Below are 21,592 nucleotides of genomic sequence, written 5' to 3'. Positions count from 1 at the left end.
CTTTACTCCACACACAGAGACACGTACAAAGCTCTCCCTCGCCCTCCATTTGGCTAATCTGACCATAACTCTATCCTCCTGATTCCTGCTTACAAGTAAAAACTAAAGCAGGAAGTACCAGTGACTCGCTCAATAACGTGGTCAGATGACGCAGTATGCTAAGCTACAGGACTGCTAGCACAGACTGGAATATGTTCCGGAATTCTTCCAATGGCATTGAGGAGTACACCACATCAGTCACTGGTTTCATCAATAAGTGCATCAATGACGTCGTCCCCACAGTGACCGTACATACATACCCCAACCAGAAGCCATGGGTTACAGGCAACATCCGCACTGAGCTAAATGATCCTCTATGCCCTCGTGAACCATCAAACAGGCAAAGCGTCAATACAGGACTAATATTGAATCGTACTACACCGGCTCCAGCGCTCGTCGGATGTGGCAGGGCTTGCAAACTATTACAGACTACAAAGCGAAGCACAGCCGTGAGCTTCCCAGTGACACGAGCCTACCAGATGAGCTAAATAACTTCCCTGCTCGCTTCGAGGCAAGCAACACTGAAGCATGCGTGAGAGCATCAGCTGTTCCCGACAACTGTGTGATCACGCTCTCCGTGGCTGATGTGGGTAAGACCTTTAAGCAGGTCAACATTCAACATCCGGAATACCAGGACGTGTTCTCCGAGCATGCGCTGAACAACTGGCAAGTGTCTTCACTGACATTTTCAACCTCTCCCTGACCGAGTCTATAATACCAACATGTTTCTAGCAGACCACCATAGTCCCTGTGCCCAAGAACACCAAGGTAACCTGCCTAAATGGCTACAGACCCGCAGCACTCACGTCTGTAGCCATGAAGTGCTTTGAAAGGCTGGTCATGGCTCACATCAACACCATTATCCCAGTAACGCTAGACCCAATCCAATTTGCATACCGCCCGAACAGATCCACAGATGATGCAATCTCTATCGCACTCCACACTGCCCTTTCCCACATGGACAAAAGGAACATCTACGTGAGAATGCTATTAATTGACTACAGCTCAGTGATTAATACCATAGTGCCCTCAAAGCTCATCACGAAGCTAAGGACCCTGGGACTAAACACCTCCCTCTGCAACTGGATCCTGGACTTCCTGACGGGCTGCCCCAAGGTGGTACGCATCTGCCACGCTGATCCTCAACACGGGGCCCCCTCAGGGGTGAGTGCTCAGTCCCCTACTGTACTCCCTTTTCACCCATGACTGCATGGCCAAGCACAACTCTAACACCATCGTTAAGTTTGCCGGCAACACAACAGTGGTAGGCCTGATCCTCGACAATGATGAGACTATAGGGAAGAGGTCAGAGAACTGGCAGTGTGGTGCCAGGATAACAACCTCTCCCTCAATGTGATCAAGACAAAGGAGATGATTGTGGACCACAGGAAAAGGAGGACCGAGCACAATCCCATTCTCATCGACGGGGCTGTAGTGGAGCAGGTTGAGAGCTTCAAGTTTGTTGGTATCCACATCACCAACAAACTATCATACTCCAATCAAGCCAAGACCGTCGTGAAGAGGGCACGACAACGCCTATTCCCCCTCAGGAGACGAAAAGATTTGGCATGGGTCCTCAGATCCTCAAAAAGTTCTACAGCTGCACCATCGAGAGCATCCTGACCGGTTGTATCACCGCCTGGTATGGCAACTGCTCGGCTTCCAACTGAAAGGCACTACAGAGGGTAGTGTGTATGACAGCAATGCATGCTTTGTTTTTTCCCCCTAGCACTGTTTCCATAACATTTTAGCATTTGTGGCACAAATCCTATTCACGTCCTGGTACCGATATTAGCATTTATCCCACATCTTGTTCAAATCATCAACAGTTGAAGTTGTACATACACCTTTGCAAAATACATTAAATCTCAGTTTTCCATAATTCCTGACATTTAATCCAAGAAAAAATTCCCTGTTTTAGGTCAGTTAGGATCCCCACTTTATTTTAGAATGTGACATGTCAGATTAATAGTAGAGAGAATGATTTATTTCAGCTTTTGTTTCTTGCATCACATTCCCAGTGGGTCAGAAGTTTACATACACTCAATTAGTATTTGGTAGCATTGCCTTTAAATTGTTTATCTTGGGTCAAACGTTTCGGGTAGCCTTCCACAAGCTTCCCACAATAATTGGGTTTTGGCTCATTCCTCCTGACAGAGCTTGTGTAATTGATTCAGGTTTGTAGGCCTCCTTGCTCGCACACACTTTTTCAGTTCTGCCCACAAACTTTCTATAGGATTGAGGTCAGGGCTTTGTGATGGCCACTCCAATGTCTTGACTTTGTTGTCCTTGAGCCATTTTGCCACAACTTTGGAAGTATGCTTGGGGTCATTGTCCATTTAGAAGACCCATTTGCGACCAAGCTTTAACTTCCTGACTGATGTCTTGAGCTGTTACTTCAATATATCCACATAATTTTCCATCCTCATTATACCATCTATTTTGTGAAGTGCACAAGTCCCTCCTGCAGCAAAGCACCCCCACAACATGATGCTGCCTCCCCAGTGCTTCACGGTTGGGATGGTGTTCTTCGGCTTGCAAGCGTCCCCCCTTTTCCTTCAAACATAACGATGGTCATTATGGCCAAACAGTTCTATTTTTGTTTCATCAGACCAGAGGACATTTCTCTAAAAAGTACGATCTTTGTCCCCATGTGCAGTTGCAAACTGTAGTCTGGCTTTTTTATGGCGGTTTTGGAGCAGTGGCTTCTTCCTTGTTGAGCAGCCTTTCAGGTTATGTCGATATAGGACTCCTTTTACTGTGGATATAGATACTTTTGTACCTGTTTCCTCCAGCATCTTCACAATATCCTTTGCTGTTGTTCTGGGATTGATTTGCACTTTTCGAACCAAAGTACATCCGTCTCTAGGAGACAGAACGCATCTCCTTCCTGAGTGATATGATGGCTGCGTGGTCCCATGGTGTTTATACTTGCGTACTATTGTTTGTACAGATAAACGTGGTACCTTCAGGTGTTTGGAAATTGCTCCCAAGGATGAACCAGACTTGTGGAGGTCTCCAATTCTTTTCTGAGGTCTTGGCAGATTTCTTTTGATTTTCCCATGATGTCAAGCGAAGAGGCACTGAGTTTGAAGGTAGGCCTTGAAATACATCCACAGGTACACCTCCAATTGACTCAAATGATGTCAATTAGCCTATCAGAAGCTTCTAAAGCCATGACATAATTTTCTGGAATTTTCCAAGCTGTTTAAATGCACAGTTAACTTAGTGTATGTAAACTTCTGACCATCTGGATTTGTGATACAGTGAATTATAAGTGAAATAATCTGTCTGTAAACAATTGATGGAAAAAATGTATTGTGTCATGCACAAAGTAGATGTCCTAACCGACTTGCCAAAACTATAGTTTGTTAACAATACATTTGTGGAGTGGTTGAAAAACAAGTTTGAATGACTTTAACCTAAGTGTATGTAAACTTCCGACTACAACTATATAAGTAACTAACGCTGATATTTGTACTATGTCTTGAATCGGATTTGTGCAACAAATGCGAAAAATTACCATACCGAAACAGTGCAGGGAAACTAAACCTAAGTATGAATTTCTGTCATACCCTGTCCATTGACTGCTTACAGGGTAAGGAAACCAATATGTAATTTTGTAATTTGGGTGAACTTTAACACCTTTTTGCGTGATGTTTCCACACCGAAGGCGCCTGGAAGTAGATTTAGTGATAAGGCCAACTATTTCAGATCTGCAGAATCCCCCTTTGTTTCAAATGGTCTACAAACAGGTCAGGTCAGAGATATTATCTCATTTTCATCCGTTTTCATTATTACATGCAAATTTACCACTCAAGGCATTCAGATAAATACTTCACACCCGAAGGCAGAAGTTCGACATAAAGACGTGACAGATAGACAAACAGAGATCAGAGATGGATCTCAAAAGCAACGTTTCGAAGTACCTGGTGAGTATAACAGTCAGCGTGTGATAAAGCTACTACTCATGTTTTTTGTTATACTGAAAATTGTATGTAACAATTGATTACATTTAACAGAAACTCTTATCGAGAGCAATTAAGGTTAATTCAAAGGCACATCCAAAGATGTTTCACCTACTCGGCTCAAGGATTCAAAATTGCAACCTTTCGGTTATTGGCCCAACACTCCTAACCACTAGGCTACTAGCTGCCTAATAAGGATTACCATACATATACTTATTTGCCATACTTTTTTTTGCCATGTACTTGTGATGTGCTAATTAATTTATCTCATAAACAAAAAACTCTTTGGTTGCATCATCTCTAATGTATTCATTAGTACAGTGCAGAGTCACATCCGATTTTGACAATTTGATTCATTTAATTGATCTGAATAAAAAAATAGAACCGTTTCTGTCCAATGGTTTTTGTTTAGCCTGTTTGTGCTTAAGTTTCAGCACTATTCATTAGTTAGATAACTTCTAATATATTTACTTGTATTTCCATCTCTTACCATCCTCAGGTTGTGTGCTGTGTGTCTATGCTGCTGGGCCTGACCATGGCGAAAGGAAAGAAGGGGACAAAGGAGAGGTGTAACGAAACACTGATCATCCCTTCAGACTTCTACAAGATTCCCACAGAGGAATCAGAGGGAAATGGGAACATTCACACACGCTCTCTGTCACCCTGGACCTGGAAGTGAGTTACATTTACATAATATAGTGGACACTCTTATCCAGAGTGACTTACAGGAGCAATTAGGGTTAAGTGCCTTGCTCAAGGACACATTGGCAGATTTTTCACCTAGTCGGCTCAGGGATTTGAACCAGTGACTTTTCAGTTACTGGACCAGTGCTCGTAACCGCTAGGCTACCTGCCGCAAATTTACAATAACATACACACTAAAGTATTTTCAAAAAAATTTACCTCGATCTGAGTTATGTGACTGTCTTACAATCTTTTTTTTTTATTTTTTATTTTTTTTATTTTTTTTTTAGGGGTGGATCAGCTTAATATTGCGGAAAGAATGTTGCTTCCAATGTAATTGTCTGCATCATTTCCAATCCCCCATATTTTTTTTGGGTAAATATATATATCCATACACGCATGCATACATATATACATATATACATACACATACCTATATAGACATACATACTTTTTTAAAGAATATACCTTTATTATTATTCCCCGCAACCCTACCACCGCTCCCCCAATTGGAGTAAACTAATAAACACTTCTGCTTTTACCTTCAATTTATACATCTTATACCTATTTTACAGACACAGACTACTTTATAATAGTTCTCTCTTGTTTGTTCTTAGTCCTTCCTCTATTTCTGTTGTCCATCCAATTTTATTTCCACTTGTAACTGTGCTATTTCACAAAAGCTCCGCACCTATACACATTTCACAGATCCCGTATGCCCTACATTGTTTATCTTGTTATTAGTCCCATCCTTCAGTTCCACTCAACCCTTCCCATCTATCTTCCAACATCATCCATTTCGGATTTTTATTTGCCATATATTTTTCAACTGTGCTGTGATGCTTCACAAAAGATTTGAACCTTCCTATTCTCATAGCTTCTACAGATTGTAAATTAAAAATAAACATTTTTGCTAAAATAATTATTATATTATTGATTGATTGACTATGGCTTTTCAAATCCCCCAGTATTGCTATCTGTAGCGTTAGTTCTAGGCAAATGTTGCAATTCTTCAGCCATTCCTGGACCTGTGACCAAAAACGAGCTACATATGGACAATACCAAAATAAATGATCTAATGACTCTGCCTCCTCACAACAGAATCTGCAGAGCTGGGAAGATTGTATACCCCATATATATAACATTCTATTAGTTGCAAGAATTTTGTACAGTAATTTAAATTGAAAAATTCGAAGTTTTGAATCCGGCGTTGTTTTGCGTATCAATTCATAAACCATGTGCCATGGAATGGGTACATCGAAAATCTCTTCCCAACTATTTTGCAATTTATATGGCACAGCTGTCAGTTTTTTGGTCCTTAAATGAAATTGGTATATGTTTTTATTTATCACACTTTTCTTTAACCATTTATGTTCTTTAATACAGGGCCGACATACAAGTTCCTTACTTTTTTCCCCTTCTACTTGCCTCTTCCATTTTTGTGGTAATGCTGCAATTAATTGGTTGTAATTTTGGGTAGAGCAGACATTTCCATATGTCTGTGTTAGCTGCATGTGTGACATAACTCCACCAGTCCTATTTATGATATCATTCACAAAAATTATACCTTTTTTAAACATTTCTTCGATAAATACAGTTTTTTTATCAATTACTATATTTGAATTTAACCACAATATTTGTTGTACTATTTGTTCCGTCCTTTCAGGTGGATTAAACTGAAATTGCAACCAACTTTCTAAGGCTTGTTTAAAAAATAAGGATATTTTGGAGATTATTTCCTTTTCAAACAACCGAAAGTGAGCAGGTGTAATCTGAATAAAGGGAAAAAGGCCCTTCTTGAACATAGGATGAGACATTCGTACCAATTTACTAGAGAACCAGTTTGGATTTAAGTATAACTTTTGTATGACTGATGCCTTTAGTGAGAGGTCTAATGCTTTAATATTTAATAATTTCTGCCCTCCGAATTCATATTCGTTATATAAATAGGCCCTTTTAATTTTATCTGGCTTGCCGTTCCAAATAAAATGGAATATTTTTTGTTCATATAATTTAAAAAGCAGGTCACTAGGTGTAGGCAAAACCATAAGCAAATAGGTAAACTGTGATATGACTAAAGAGTTAATCAGGGTGATTTTTCCACAAATAGACAAGTATTTTCCTTTCCATGGTAGCAAGATCTTATCTATTTTTGCTAACTTTCTATAAAAATTTATTGGAGTGAGATCATTTCTTTCTTTTGGGATTTTTATACCGAGTATGTCCACATCTCCGTCAGACCATTTAATTGGTAAACTACATGGCAATATAAAATGTGTATTTTTTAGTGATCCAATACGTAATATGGTACATTTATCATAATTTGGTTTTAATCCAGAGAGGATAGCAAAGGTATCTAGATCCTCTATGAGGCCGTGGAGAGACTCTAGTTGTGGTTTTAAAAGAAAACATGAATCATCAGCGTACAATGACACCTTAGTTTTTAAGCCACGGATTTCTAATCCATTAATATTAATGTTTGATCTAATTTTAACAGCTAACATTTCGATGGCAATAATAAATAGATATGCCGATAGTGGACAACCTTGTTTTACTCCTCTAGATAGTTTAAAACTTTCTGAGATGTAGCCATTATTTACTATTTTACACCTAGGGTTACTATACATAATTTTAACCCATTTTATAAGAGATTCCCCAAAATTGAAATATTCTAGGCATTTATATATAAACTCCAGTCGTACTTTATCAAAAGCCTTTTCAAAATCAGCTATGAAAACCAGACCTGGTGTCCCCGATATTTCATAGTGTTCTATTGTTTCCAGTACTTGCCTTATATTATCTCCAATGTATCGTCCATGTAAAAAACCTGTCTGATTAGGATGAATAATATCTGACAAAACTTTTTTTATTCTATGCGCCAAGCATTTTGCTAGGATTTTTGCATCACAACACTGAAGTGTAAGAGGTCTCCAATTTTTTAATTGGACTGGATCTTTATATATACCACTTGGGTCCTGTTTCAGTAATAACGATATCAGACCTTCTTGTTGCGTGTCTGATAATCTACCATTTATATAGGAGTGGTTAAAACAAGCTAATAATGGTCCTTTGAGTATATCAAAAAAAGTTTTGTATACTTCCACTGGTATGCCATCCAGCCCTGGAGTTTTCCCATCCTTAAAGGCCCCAATTGCATCAAGCAGTTCCTCCTCTGTAATTTGGCCTTCACATGAGTCTTTCTGTACAGATGTTAATTTTACATTATTAATAGGAAAAAAATCCATACAATTAGTTTCAGTTAGTGGAGATGGAGGAGCCTGAAACGAAAACATATTCTTAAAGTACTTTACTTCCTCTTTCAAAATATCATTTGGTGAATCATGCGTGACTCCATCATTTGTAACAAGTTTTAATACATTTTTTTTGGTAGCATTTCTATATTGAAGATTGAAAAAGAATTTGGTGCATTTTTCCCCATATTCCATCCAGTTCGCTTTATTTTTATAATATATTACACTGGATCTTTCTTGAATAAGTTCCTCCATTTCTTTTTGTTTTTCCTCTAACTTATTCTGTGCCTCTATGGTACCGTTTTTATTGCTATCTAACTGTACTGTTAGTCCTTCAATTTCCTTTGTTAATATGGACTCTTTTGATCTAAATTCCCTTTGTTTTATAGATGAGTACTGAATTGCATGGCCTCTAAAGGCACACTTAAAAGTGTCCCATACAATAAGGGGATCTGCTGTACCTATGTTATGTCTGAAAAAGTCAGTTATAAAATCTTCTGTCCTAGTTCTAAACAATTTATCATCTAGTAGACTTTGATTAAATTTCCAATATCCTCGCCCACGTGGAAATTCTGTAAGAGAAATATATATGCCAATTATGTGATGATCCGACCGCATTCTGTCCCCTATCAACACTTTTTTAACTTTTGGTGCCAGAGAGAATGGTATAAGAAAGTAGTCAAGACGACTAGCTTGATTCAGCCTCCGCCATGTATATCTCACTAAATCAGGGTATTTAAGTCTCCATATATCCACTAATTCCAATATATCCATGACATTCATGATTTCCTTAAGTGCCTAAAGGTGATAGTTTGTAGTGTGATTTCCTTTCCGGTCCATAGAGGTATTTAAGACCGTATTAAAATCTCCCACTATAATAATAGAGTCTAGTGTTGCTTGTAGAGTTGATAAATTCTTATATATATTTTCAAAGAAGCTTGGATCATCATTATTCGGACCGTATAGGTTAACAAGCCATATTTGTTTATTGTCCAATAACATATTTAAAATAATCCATCTACCTTGAGGATCTGTTTGGACAATTTGCACATTTGGATCAAAATTATTGTTAATTAAAACCATCACCCCTTTTGAATTTCTTTGCCCATGGGAGAAATATATTTTGCCCCCCCAGTTCTTTTTCCACAAAACTTCATCTAAAACTGTTGAATGGGTTTCCTGTAAACAATAGATATTATAATCCTTCTCTTTTAGCCAGGTAAATACTGATCGTCTTTTCTTATTATCTGCTAAGCCATTACAATTGTAACTGGCTATACTTATTTCACCACTTACCATAATGAGACACACCTTTCATTCTTTTAATCAGAATATATTTTTGTAAACGTACTATTAAAAAGTAACATAATGATTGAGTGTCTATATAGTTGTACCATGATATTTGCATTTCTACTAAGTAAACCTCCAATTGGTCCCTACTATTCCACCCGCTAAAAGGCCTCATCTCGAGATGGCTTGTCATCCCAATGCCCGGCAGACCACCCTCGACCCCCTGTATCCCATAGCCCTGAACCGACTGGGATCCATTCTTTGAAAAGAGCATACAGTGCCATTTACCGAATTGAAGAAGATCAATTGCCATATGCATTTCCATTGCCCTCACCTCGATTTGTATTATATATATCTGTGGATCATCCTCTATTGTCCCTAACATCTTTTACTTCTTCCTTCGCAACAGTTGTGGGATACACACATACACCCACACACACTCAGCCCTTACCCCCACACAACCATAAGCTCACTTTCTCAACAATTGCACCATCCCAGAGCCCAACTCAAGATGGGTCATGATTTACAAATGCACTTGCAGTTGCAGCTGCATGAGAAGGCCTGCAAGACCGCACAAAAAATTAGCAAAAATTGAGAGATTTATTTACCATTGTCATATCCTAGATAATGGAGGTCAAATGTACACCTTATTCCTGAAACACCCACAATACGGCCACCCGTCATGACCATGTCCCCACGCATCTCCATGCAGTCCGACTTTGATTTTGTGCCGCCAGGGCCACAATAATATACCCCCTCTCTGAATGTCCGAGTGTGACCCCCTCCCCATGGGTTACTGCAGCTAGTGTTGCCAGCACTGCCACTGCCTGGGTGGGGGCACCCCACCGGAATCCCCACCGGCTAGGTACAAGGTCGTCAAGGTTCTCATTAGCAGCTTTGAGAATTTCCTTGTATATTATGCTCTCCCTTTATGGGGCTTTGGCTTTGCAGGACCAACCCTGCCAAGCAGGCTCAGAATCTTGAGGGGGCAGTGCTGCTCTTGGTCTCTGACCTCATTTTAGCTGCATACAGACCGCTTACAGCGGGCACATAAAACAGTTAGGGACTTCTCCTTAGTATCTGGGTCATTCAGGTGGGTGTCTAGGGTATAGTGCCATGGACCGTACCATTAAAATAGGATAATAAATAATTAGATATAATTTATAAAAAAATAAATAAAAAAATGTAGTTCTCCATGATAGGACAATAAATAAATAAGACGTATAATTCATTATAAAAGTATATCCATCATCTGAACAACATTGAAAGCCCTCTCATACCCGGCTCACAGCAATACATTGGCTCTGGGATATGCAACCATTTCATTACTCACTCACTCAACTTTCCAAACATAACAAATAAAATAAAAAATAAACACAAACCATACCATCCACACATACTGTGCCTTCTGTTTACTTAGTTTTTATCTTCACTATGTTGAATTAGTGCTTGTGTGTTCAATTAGTTATATGTGAAGATTTATAGAAAAGCTATATTTTTTATTGTATTGTTACAATCAGTAACCGGGCTTGAATTGTGTTTATTTCCCTCGTCTATGAGAACTTTGTAATTTTTAAAATAACCATGGAGTAGTCTTTGTGTCTCTGAACAACTGGTTATCAATATATAGTTTATCAACGACGAGAGCTACTCGTTTCGCTTTTAATCTATTTTCTTTGAAAATTGGATACAGAACTTTGCGCCGTTCTGCAATTTCCTTCGGAAACTGATCATTCATGCCAATTTTGGTCCCAGCAAGTCTTTTACCCAGGCTTTTAACCATTATTTTATCTTTAAATGAAGCAAATTTGGCAACGGTGAATGCGTTCAAGTTGGATTTTGTCGATAACTTCGCGTGGAATCTGAAGCGCTGTAAGGAGGAACTCTCTAACTATAGATTCAGGAACTTCTCCTTCTTTTTCTTGGATACCTGTAAGTACCAAATTCTCTCTCATGGATCTAGTTTGTATGTCCAGTAAGGTTTCCTTCAGAACGGTGTTCTCCTTTTTAATTCCATTCATTTCGGTTTCAATCTTATTGACTGTCCCTTTTAGCGCGTGTGTTTGCTTCTCCAATGTCGCAGCTTTTTCATCACTCATCTCTAGGCTTGCCTTCAACTCTTTTATATCCTTACTAACTAATTCAAGTATACCCAGTTTGTCATTTATTGATTTTAACAGATCGGTTTCGACCTTTACCATTCCCGCTGGTGAAAATATTAAATCATCAGTGTCTGTAGAAGAGTCACGTTTTCGTTTTGTAATCGGTTCCCCTGTCTTACTCTCCGTCATGTTTGGTTGTTGCCTGTTTTCGTAATATTTGTCGATAAATGTCTCTAGTTTTAGGATTTGTTTTGTGTTATTGTCCAGATTGAAGGTTATCACTCACCAGATTAAGTAGTGCTAATATTTTAGTCTAATTTAGCAGATATTTCGAATATTATGTTTTATCTTGAGGTGCTCTACATAAATCCCTTCAGTCCGCCATTACCCTTACGTTACCTTTACGTCATACGTCAGCATTACCCGGTCACACTTATTTTGGATAGTCCAGACCTCTGTCTTACAATCTTAATACAAGCTCTATGTAAAGCCTGTGAAAACTATCCCTTCAAACAGTACTTAGTAGGTTTAAATATTTGTTGTTGATTTATTTTTCTTCTCTCTCTGTTGAATCTCTAGAACCACTACAGTGGAGAACCGTCTTCCTCAGACCATGTGGGAGGCCGAGTGCAGCTTTATGTACTGTGACAACCCCACCAACAGCAGCCAGTACATGCGCTACGGGCAGAACTCTGTACCTATCTACCAGCAGGTCTTGGTACTCTACACTTCAGCCACCAGGAAGTGCTACAGCGCCTCTTTCGTGTCTGTTGCCGTGGGGTGCACCTGTGCCTGGGCAAGGACTAGTTGATGTAACCTGCAGTACACTACATCTATGGCCTTACTTTGTTTTGTTATTCATTTAATTCAATCAAAATGTAATGTATTTTAATTTAAAGCAACTAGGGAGGTCCAACATTTGTTAATCCCACTAAGCCAGAAGAATTGACTGTGAATAGTTGAGTAGAATTGAAGAAAAAGATCCCCATTGACATATGTTCGTTCTATTTGAGCAATAAAAACATTTTTAAAACCCAATTGTCTTAAACTTTTTGAAATATATAATTTTTTGAAGTAGAATAGAATGTCCAGTCCATTCATCAGAATTGAAAAATCAGCAGTAGAAGTTACTAGGGAAATCTCACTACAATTTAAAGAATGTCTCATGACTGATTATCCTCGTGGTCTGCAGTTTGTGTTTGGGAGGAAAATAAGCATAATTGGAAACAAATTCTTAGATTCATTTAGAAAAGGAGACTCATTGTTTTATTAAGCTGACTAAGAGCTATGAGGTAGAACATACCGTCTGTTACCCTTGTGTGTGTGTGAGTGCATGTGTGCATGTGCATGTGTGTGTGTGTGTGTGTGAGAGAGAGAGAGATGGCCAAGCAAAATAGATCCCTATAATGAGGGAATAATGCCTGGGATCGGTAGGAGTGAAATGTTGATACGCATAAAGTTGCAGTCAGTAGTCAGAGGTGGGAGAGTCCAGAAAGGGAGAGCTTCAGGTTAGTTCCTTTTTCCTTATCTCACCTCTGTGGAACAGCAGCCTATACTTGTTATATATGTGTTAAAAGGGGGCATTCAAAGTTCTGTTTAATTAGGTTTGTTTCTCCTACATCCACTTTTAACGTGTTTCATCAGGGCTTTCTGGTTTAGTTTATAGTAGACATCTAAAAGCATGTCTTCTGCTAACTGTTATTCACAAGGTTGAGTTCCTGGTTTGTCTTTGTGATGGTCACTGTGAGCATATGTAACCAGATTAGTCAGCAGCATGTTGATGTTGTTGATGTTGATTTGAAAGAGGAGCATTATATGGCAGAGGATACACCAGAGGCATGAGAAGTCTAGTAACATGTTTGTCCAATAACAGTTCTGTCTGTAAATGTACAAATCATGTACACCTCTTATTGTGTTACTAATGTTTTGGGCAAAGCATGCACCTCAACAAATTCTACCAAACTCAGTATGACAACACAGTTACCAACCTGCTGTCCTTTCCTCTACAGACAGACCCCCTCACCTCACCTCAAACCTCCTCACAGGTGCACCATTCTCCTTACCCCCTCATTCCCTCTGCCCCCAATCCCACCATGCCCAGTATATCTGTCTCCCTCCCCCTAAAACCCATGAGTTCCCTCTCCTCCTTCCTCTCCTCTCTGTCTTCTCTCCCCCACACCGTCAGAGACACTGAGGTCCCCCTTCTCTTCCGTGAGCCCTACATCCTGTCTGGCTACCGGCCCGTGGGCCATTCCTGGAGCTTCTACTTCCTCAGCCTCTTCCAGATACACAATGAGACAATCAACGTGTGGAGCCACTTGCTGGCCGGAGTCTGCGTTGCGCTGAGGTTCTCTGTGTTTGCTGTGATGTGTGGAGGGGTACTTCAATATTTTTTGTGTAATTCAGTGTGTGTTAGGGTTAGATTTAGATGCATTTTTTATGTATGAATTTGTATGTGCGTATTTGTGTCCAAAATAATGCCACACAATTACTGCAGATGTAAACCTTGTATTTAAACCTCATCACCCTTCCTAAGGGTCTCGTGGGCCTGACCCTGAATGGACCAGACGGGCTGGGTCTTTACCTGGACCTGGCCTGTCTACCGCTGGTCTACTACGTCCTGTCTCTTCTGACCTACTTGTGCTGCAGCGCTACAGCCCACCTGCTCCAGTCCCACTCCGAGCTGGCCCACTATGCCCTGTTCTTCCTGGACTATGTGGGAGTGGCTGTGTACCAGTATGGCTGTGCCCTGGCTCTTTACTTCTACAGCTCTGATCCCGCATGGAGACGCAGTCGAGTAGGAGAGGTGGGGAATGAGTGAATTAGGGAGTCAATGAGTGAATGAGTGAATGAATGAGTGGACAAAGGAACAAAGTTACGAACAAACCTCTCCTCTGTTAGGTGTTCCTCCCTGCAGCAGCTCTCCTGGCTTGGTTGTCCTGTGCCTGCTGTTGCTTTGCCAAACTCAGTTCCCACCACCCATACCCACTCCATCGTAAGCTGTGCCAGGTTGTGCCAACTGGTCTGGCGTACCTGCTAGACAGCAGTCCTGTGGCACATAGACTGGTCAGCAGGACCTGGGGAGACGACCCTGCTATGACCCTACACGCAATACAGGTGAGCGAGAGGGAGAGAGAGAGGGGGAATGAGGGAGAAAGAGATAGAGAAGATTGAGGTTGGGGAGAGGTTTCTGCACAATCTGACACTCTGATGTCACACACAGGTGTTGCTGTTCCTCCTGGCAGCGTTCTTCTTCTCCTGTCCCATGCCTGAGCGTTTCTTTCCTGGGCACTGTGACATCATCGGCCACGGGCACCAGCTCTTCCACTTCCTCCTCTCCCTCTGCACGCTGACCCAACAGGAAGCTGTGTTTGAGGACTTCCTGTCCCGGCGGGCGTCCCTGACGAGGGAGTACGGGGAGTGCCGCCTACTGGTGGCAGCCGTGTCATTTCCTGTCCTGGTGTTCTGTAGCGTGCTGACAGCTGTGGTCATGAGGAGATTGGTGGAGAGGAGGCTGAGGAAGGAGGACAGATGGGGGGAGGAGGTAGAGAGAGGATAGAGAGTGGGAGAAAGAGTGATCTGATGTGAGGTAGAAAGAAGGGGAAGAGAGGGTAAAAGGGGAAGGAGAGAGAGATTTGGGGATTGTAAGATGAATTCTTATACATTATAAGGCCTTCCTACGATGACTTGATATCTAGCTTTTATGGTCACTTATTTGTTTTGAACATAATTCACTGGTGATCATAGGCTTATTTATGTATGTTGTTGTCTCGTTTGTAGTGTTCATCTTTGGCCATAGGGAGGCAGTGTCTACTGTCATTACTATCTACTGCAGGGAGAGTTGTGGTTTGTGAAGCAAACATGAACACTTTTACTCCAAGCACATTCATGCTGTGATTATGTTCCTATTGAGAAGCATTTCACAATTTCACGCTGTTTAGGTTCACGCTGTTTAGGTTCACGCTGTTTAGGTTCACGCTGTTTAGGTTCACGCTGTTTATGTTCACGCTGTTTAGGTTCACGCTGTTTAGGTTCACGCTGTTTAGGTTCACGCTGTTTATGTTCACGCTGTTTAGGTTCACACTGTTTAGGTTCACACTGTTCACGCTGTTTAGGTTCACGATGTTTAGGTTCACGCTGTTTAGGTTCACGCTGTTTATGTTCACGCTGTTTAGGTTCACGCTGTTTAGGTTCACGCTGTTTAGGTTCACGCTGTTTATGTTCACGCTGTTTAGGTTCACACTGTTTAGGTTCACACTGTTCACGCTGTTTAGGTTCACGATGTTTAGGTTCACACTGTTCACGCTGTTTAGGTTCACACTGTTTAGGTTCACGCTGTTTAGGTTCACGCTGTTTAGGTTCACGCTGTTTAGGTTCACGCTGTTTATGTTTACGCTGTTTATGTTCACGCTGTTTCGGTTCACGCTGTTAAGGTTCACGCTGTTTAGGTTCACGCTGTTTAGGTTCACGCTGTTTAGGTTCACGATGTTTAGGTTCACGCTGTTTAGGTTCACGATGTTTAGGTTCACACTGTTCACGCTGTTTAGGTTCACGATGTTTAGGTTCACGATGTTTAGGTTCACACTGTTTAGGTTCACACTGTTTAGGTTCACACTGTTTAGGTTCACGCTGTTTAGGTTCACACTGTTTAGGTCCACACTGTTTAGGTTCACACTGTTTAGGTTCACGCTGTTTAGGTTCACGCTGTTTAGGTTCACACTGTTCACGCTGTTTAGGTTCACAATGTTTAGGTTCACGCTGTTTAGGTTCACGATGTTTAGGTTCACGCTGTTTAGGTTCACGCTGTTTAGGTCCACACTGTTTAGGTTCACACTGTTTAGGTTCACACTGTTTAGGTTCACACTGTTTAGGTTCACGCTGTTTAGGTTCACGCTGTTTAGGTTCACACTGTTCACGCTGTTTAGGTTCACAATGTTTAGGTTCACGCTGTTTAGGTTCACGATGTTTAGGTTCACACTGTTTAGGTTCACGCTGTTTAGGTTCACGCTGTTTAGGTTCACACTGTTTAGGTTCACACTGTTTAGGTTCACGCTGTTTAGGTCCACACTGTTTAGGTTCACGCTGTTTAGGTTCACGCTGTTTAGGTTCACACTGTTTAGGTTCACGTTGTTTAGGTTCACACTGTTTAGGTTCACACTGTTTAGGTTCACGTTGTTTAGGTTCACACTGTTTAGGTTCACACTGTTTAGGTTCACGATGTTTAGGTTCACACTGTTTAGGTTCACACTGTTTAGGTTCACACTGTTTAGGTTCACGCTGTTTAGGTTCACGCTGTTTAGGTTCACACTGTTTAGGTTCACACTGTTTAGGTTCACGTTGTTTAGGTTCACACTGTTTAGGTTCACACTGTTTAGGTTCACACTGTTTAGGTTCACGATGTTTAGGTTCACGTTGTTTAGGTTCACGCTGTTTAGGTTCACGCTGTTTAGGTTCACACTGTTTAGGTTCACACTGTTTAGGTTCACGATGTTTAGGTTCACGATGTTTAGGTTCACTTTGTTTAGGTTCACGATGTTTAGGTTCACGTTGTTTAAGTTTACGCTGTTTAGGTTCACACTGTTTAGGTTCACACTGTTTAGGTTCACGCTGTTTAGGTCCACACTGTTTAGGTCCACACTGTTTAGGTTCACGCTGTTTAGGTTCACACTGTTTAGGTTCACACTGTTTAGGTTCACGCTGTTTAGGTTCACGATGTTTAGGTTCACGCTGTTTAGGTTCACGCTGTTTAGGTCCACACTGTTTAGGTTCACGCTGTTTAGGTTCACACTGTTTAGGTTCACGCTGTTTAGGTTCACGCTGTTTAGGTTCACACTGTTTAGGTTCACGCTGTTTAGGTTCACACTGTTTAGGTCCACACTGTTTAGGTTCACACTGTTTAGGTTCACACTGTTTAGGTTCACACTGTTTAGGTTCACGCTGTTTAGGTCCACACTGTTTAGGTTCACGATGTTTAGGTTCACACTGTTTAGGTTCACGCTGTTTAGGTTCACGCTGTTTAGGTTCACGCTGTTTAGGTTCACGCTGTTTAGGTTCACGCTGTTTAGGTTCACGATGTTTAGGTTCATGCTGTTTAGGTTCACGCTGTTTAGGTTCACGCTGTTTAGGTTCACGATGTTTAGGTTCACGCTGTTTAGGTTCACGTTGTTTAGGTTCACACTGTTTAGGTTCACACTGTTTAGGTTCACACTGTTTAGGTTCACACTGTTTAGGTTCACACTGTTTAGGTTCACGCTGTTTAGGTCCACACTGTTTAGGTTCACGCTGTTTAGGTTCACACTGTTTAGGTTCACACTGTTTAGGTTCACACTGTTTAGGTTCACACTGTTTAGGTTCACGCTGTTTAGGTCCACACTGTTTAGGTTCACGATGTTTAGGTTCACGCTGTTTAGGTTCACGCTGTTTAGGTTCACACTGTTTAGGTTCACACTGTTTAGGTTCACGCTGTTTAGGTTCACGCTGTTTATGTTCACACTGTTTACGTTCACGATGTTTAGGTTCACGCTGTTTAGGTTCACGATGTTTAGGTTCACAATGTTTAGGTTCACGATGTTTAGGTTCACACTGTTTAGGTCCACACTGTTTAGGTTCACACTGTTTAGGTCCACACTGTTTAGGTTCACGCTGTTTAGGTTCACACTGTTTAGGTCCACACTGTTTAGGTTCACACTGTTTAGGTTCACGCTGTTTAGGTCCACACTGTTTAGGTTCACACTGTTTAGGTTCACACTGTTTAGGTTCACACTGTTTAGGTTCACGCTGTTTAGGTCCACACTGTTTAGGTTCACGATGTTTAGGTTCACGCTGTTTAGGTTCACGCTGTTTAGGTTCACACTGTTTAGGTTCACACTGTTTAGGTTCACGCTGTTTAGGTTCACGCTGTTTATGTTCACACTGTTTACGTTCACGATGTTTAGGTTCACGCTGTTTAGGTTCACGATGTTTAGGTTCACAATGTTTAGGTTCACGATGTTTAGGTTCACACTGTTTAGGTCCACACTGTTTAGGTTCACACTGTTTAGGTCCACACTGTTTAGGTTCACGCTGTTTAGGTTCACACTGTTTAGGTCCACACTGTTTAGGTTCACACTGTTTAGGTTCACGCTGTTTAGGTTCACGCTGTTTAGGTTCACACTGTTCACGCTGTTTAGGTTCACGATGTTTAGGTTCACGCTGTTTAGGTTCACACTGTTTAGGTTCACGCTGTTTAGGTTCACGCTGTTTATGTTCACACTGTTTACGTTCACGATGTTTAGGTTCACGCTGTTTAGGTTCACGATGTTTAGGTTCACAATGTTTAGGTTCACGATGTTTAGGTTCACACTGTTTAGGTCCACACTGTTTAGGTTCACACTGTTTAGGTCCACACTGTTTAGGTTCACGCTGTTTAGGTTCACACTGTTTAGGTCCACACTGTTTAGGTTCACACTGTTTAGGTTCACGCTGTTTAGGTCCACACTGTTTAGGTTCACACTGTTTAGGTTCACACTGTTTAGGTTCACACTGTTTAGGTTCACGCTGTTTAGGTCCACACTGTTTAGGTTCACGATGTTTAGGTTCACGCTGTTTAGGTTCACGCTGTTTAGGTTCACACTGTTTAGGTTCACACTGTTTAGGTTCACGCTGTTTAGGTTCACGCTGTTTATGTTCACACTGTTTACGTTCACGATGTTTAGGTTCACGCTGTTTAGGTTCACGATGTTTAGGTTCACAATGTTTAGGTTCACGATGTTTAGGTTCACACTGTTTAGGTCCACACTGTTTAGGTTCACACTGTTTAGGTCCACACTGTTTAGGTTCACACTGTTTAGGTTCACACTGTTTAGGTCCACACTGTTTAGGTTCACACTGTTTAGGTTCACGCTGTTTAGGTTCACGCTGTTTAGGTTCACACTGTTCACGCTGTTTAGGTTCACGATGTTTAGGTTCACGCTGTTTAGGTTCACGATGTTTAGGTTCACACTGTTTAGGTTCACACTGTTTAGGTTCACACTGTTTAGGTTCACGCTGTTTAGGTTCACGCTGTTTAGGTTCACACTGTTTAGGTTCACACTGTTTAGGTTCACGCTGTTTAGGTCCACACTGTTTAGGTTCACACTGTTTAGGTTCACACTGTTTAGGTTCACACTGTTTAGGTTCACGTTGTTTAGGTTCACACTGTTTAGGTTCACACTGTTTAGGTTCACGTTGTTTAGGTTCACACTGTTTAGGTTCACACTGTTTAGGTTCACACTGTTTAGGTTCACACTGTTTAGGTTCACACTGTTTAGGTTCACGCTGTTTAGGTCCACACTGTTTAGGTTCACGCTGTTTAGGTTCATGATGTTTAGGTTCACACTGTTTAGGTTCACACTGTTTAGGTTCACACTGTTTAGGTTCACGCTGTTTAGGTCCACACTGTTTAGGTTCACGATGTTTAGGTTCACACTGTTTAGGTTCACAATGTTTAGGTTCACGCTGTTTAGGTTCACGCTGTTTAGGTTCACACTGTTTAGGTTCACACTGTTTAGGTTCACGCTGTTTAGGTTCACGCTGTTTAGGTTCACACTGTTTAGGTTCACGATGTTTAGGTTCACGCTGTTTAGGTTCACGATGTTTAGGTTCACAATGTTTAGGTTCACGATGTTTAGGTTCACACTGTTTAGGTCCACACTGTTTAGGTTCACACTGTTTAGGTCCACACTGTTTAGGTTCACGCTGTTTAGGTTCACACTGTTTAGGTCCACACTGTTTAGGTTCACACTGTTTAGGTTCACGCTGTTTAGGTTCACGCTGTTTAGGTTCACACTGTTCACGCTGTTTAGGTTCACGATGTTTAGGTTCACGCTGTTTAGGTTCACGCTGTTTAGGTTCACGCTGTTTAGGTTCACACTGTTTAGGTTCACGCTGTTTAGGTTCACGCTGTTTAGGTTCACGCTGTTTAGGTTCACACTGTTTAGGTTCACACTGTTTAGGTTCACACTGTTTAGGTTCACGCTGTTTAGGTCCACACTGTTTAGGTTCACACTGTTTAGGTTCACACTGTTTAGGTTCACACTGTTTAGGTTCACACTGTTTAGGTTCACGTTGTTTAGGTTCACACTGTTTAGGTTCACACTGTTTAGGTTCACACTGTTTAGGTTCACACTGTTTAGGTTCACGTTGTTTAGGTTCACACTGTTTAGGTTCACACTGTTTAGGTTCACGATGTTTAGGTTCACACTGTTTAGGTTCACACTGTTTAGGTTCACACTGTTTAGGTTCACGCTGTTTAGGTTCACACTGTTTAGGTTCACACTGTTTAGGTTCACACTGTTTAGGTTCACACTGTTTAGGTTCACGTTGTTTAGGTTCACACTGTTTAGGTTCACACTGTTTAGGTTCACACTGTTTAGGTTCACGATGTTTAGGTTCACACTGTTTAGGTTCACGATGTTTAGGTTCACGCTGTTTAGGTTCACACTGTTTAGGTTCACACTGTTTAGGTTCACGCTGTTTAGGTTCACGCTGTTTAGGTTCACACTGTTTAGGTTCACGATGTTTAGGTTCACGCTGTTTAGGTTCACGATGTTTAGGTCCACACTGTTTAGGTTCACGATGTTTAGGTTCACACTGTTTAGGTTCACACTGTTTAGGTTCACACTGTTTAGGTTCACGATGTTTAGGTTCACACTGTTTAGGTCCACACTGTTTAGGTTCACGCTGTTTAGGTTCACACTGTTTAGGTCCACACTGTTTAGGTTCACACTGTTTAGGTTCACGCTGTTTAGGTTCACGCTGTTTAGGTTCACACTGTTCACGCTGTTTAGGTTCACAATGTTTAGGTTCACGCTGTTTAGGTTCACGATGTTTAGGTTCACGCTGTTTAGGTTCACGCTGTTTAGGTCCACACTGTTTAGGTTCACACTGTTTAGCTTCACACTGTTTAGGTTCACACTGTTTAGGTTCACGCTGTTTAGGTTCACGCTGTTTAGGTTCACACTGTTCACGCTGTTTAGGTTCACAATGTTTAGGTTCCCGCTGTTTAGGTTCACGATGTTTAGGTTCACACTGTTTAGGTTCACACTGTTTAGGTTCACACTGTTTAGGTTCACGTTGTTTAGGTTCACACTGTTTAGGTTCACACTGTTTAGGTTCACGATGTTTAGGTTCACACTGTTTAGGTTCACACTGTTTAGGTTCACACTGTTTAGGTTCACACTGTTTAGGTTCACGTTTTTTAGGTTCACGTTTTTTAGGTTCACACTGTTTAGGTTCACAC

The 21,592-nt window shown here is 41.1% G+C and overlaps 2 protein-coding genes across 2 annotated transcripts; both read left to right on the top strand.

The window, feature by feature from the left end:
- The first annotated feature begins 3,938 nt into the window (after window positions 1-3,938).
- On the top strand, window positions 3,939-12,145 carry LOC120059917 (interleukin-17A-like). The gene is made up of 3 exons (XM_039008995.1): window positions 3,939-3,971; window positions 4,507-4,682; window positions 11,914-12,145. The coding sequence occupies exons 1-3, from the start codon at window positions 3,939-3,941 to the stop codon at window positions 12,143-12,145; spliced, it is 441 nt and encodes a 146-aa protein (XP_038864923.1).
- Window positions 12,146-13,271: 1,126 nt separating this feature from the next.
- Window positions 13,272-14,893, top strand: LOC120060034 (membrane progestin receptor beta-like). Its single transcript, XM_039009098.1, has 4 exons — window positions 13,272-13,697; window positions 13,871-14,140; window positions 14,236-14,451; window positions 14,558-14,893. The coding sequence occupies exons 1-4, from the start codon at window positions 13,272-13,274 to the stop codon at window positions 14,891-14,893; spliced, it is 1,248 nt and encodes a 415-aa protein (XP_038865026.1).
- Window positions 14,894-21,592: the final 6,699 nt, after the last annotated feature.

Source organism: Salvelinus namaycush, chromosome 15 (assembly GCF_016432855.1).
Source record: "Salvelinus namaycush isolate Seneca chromosome 15, SaNama_1.0, whole genome shotgun sequence".
NCBI lineage: Eukaryota > Metazoa > Chordata > Actinopteri > Salmoniformes > Salmonidae > Salvelinus > Salvelinus namaycush.
Note: the sequence above shows the minus strand (reverse complement) of the source record. Positions and strands in the feature narration are given on the sequence as shown.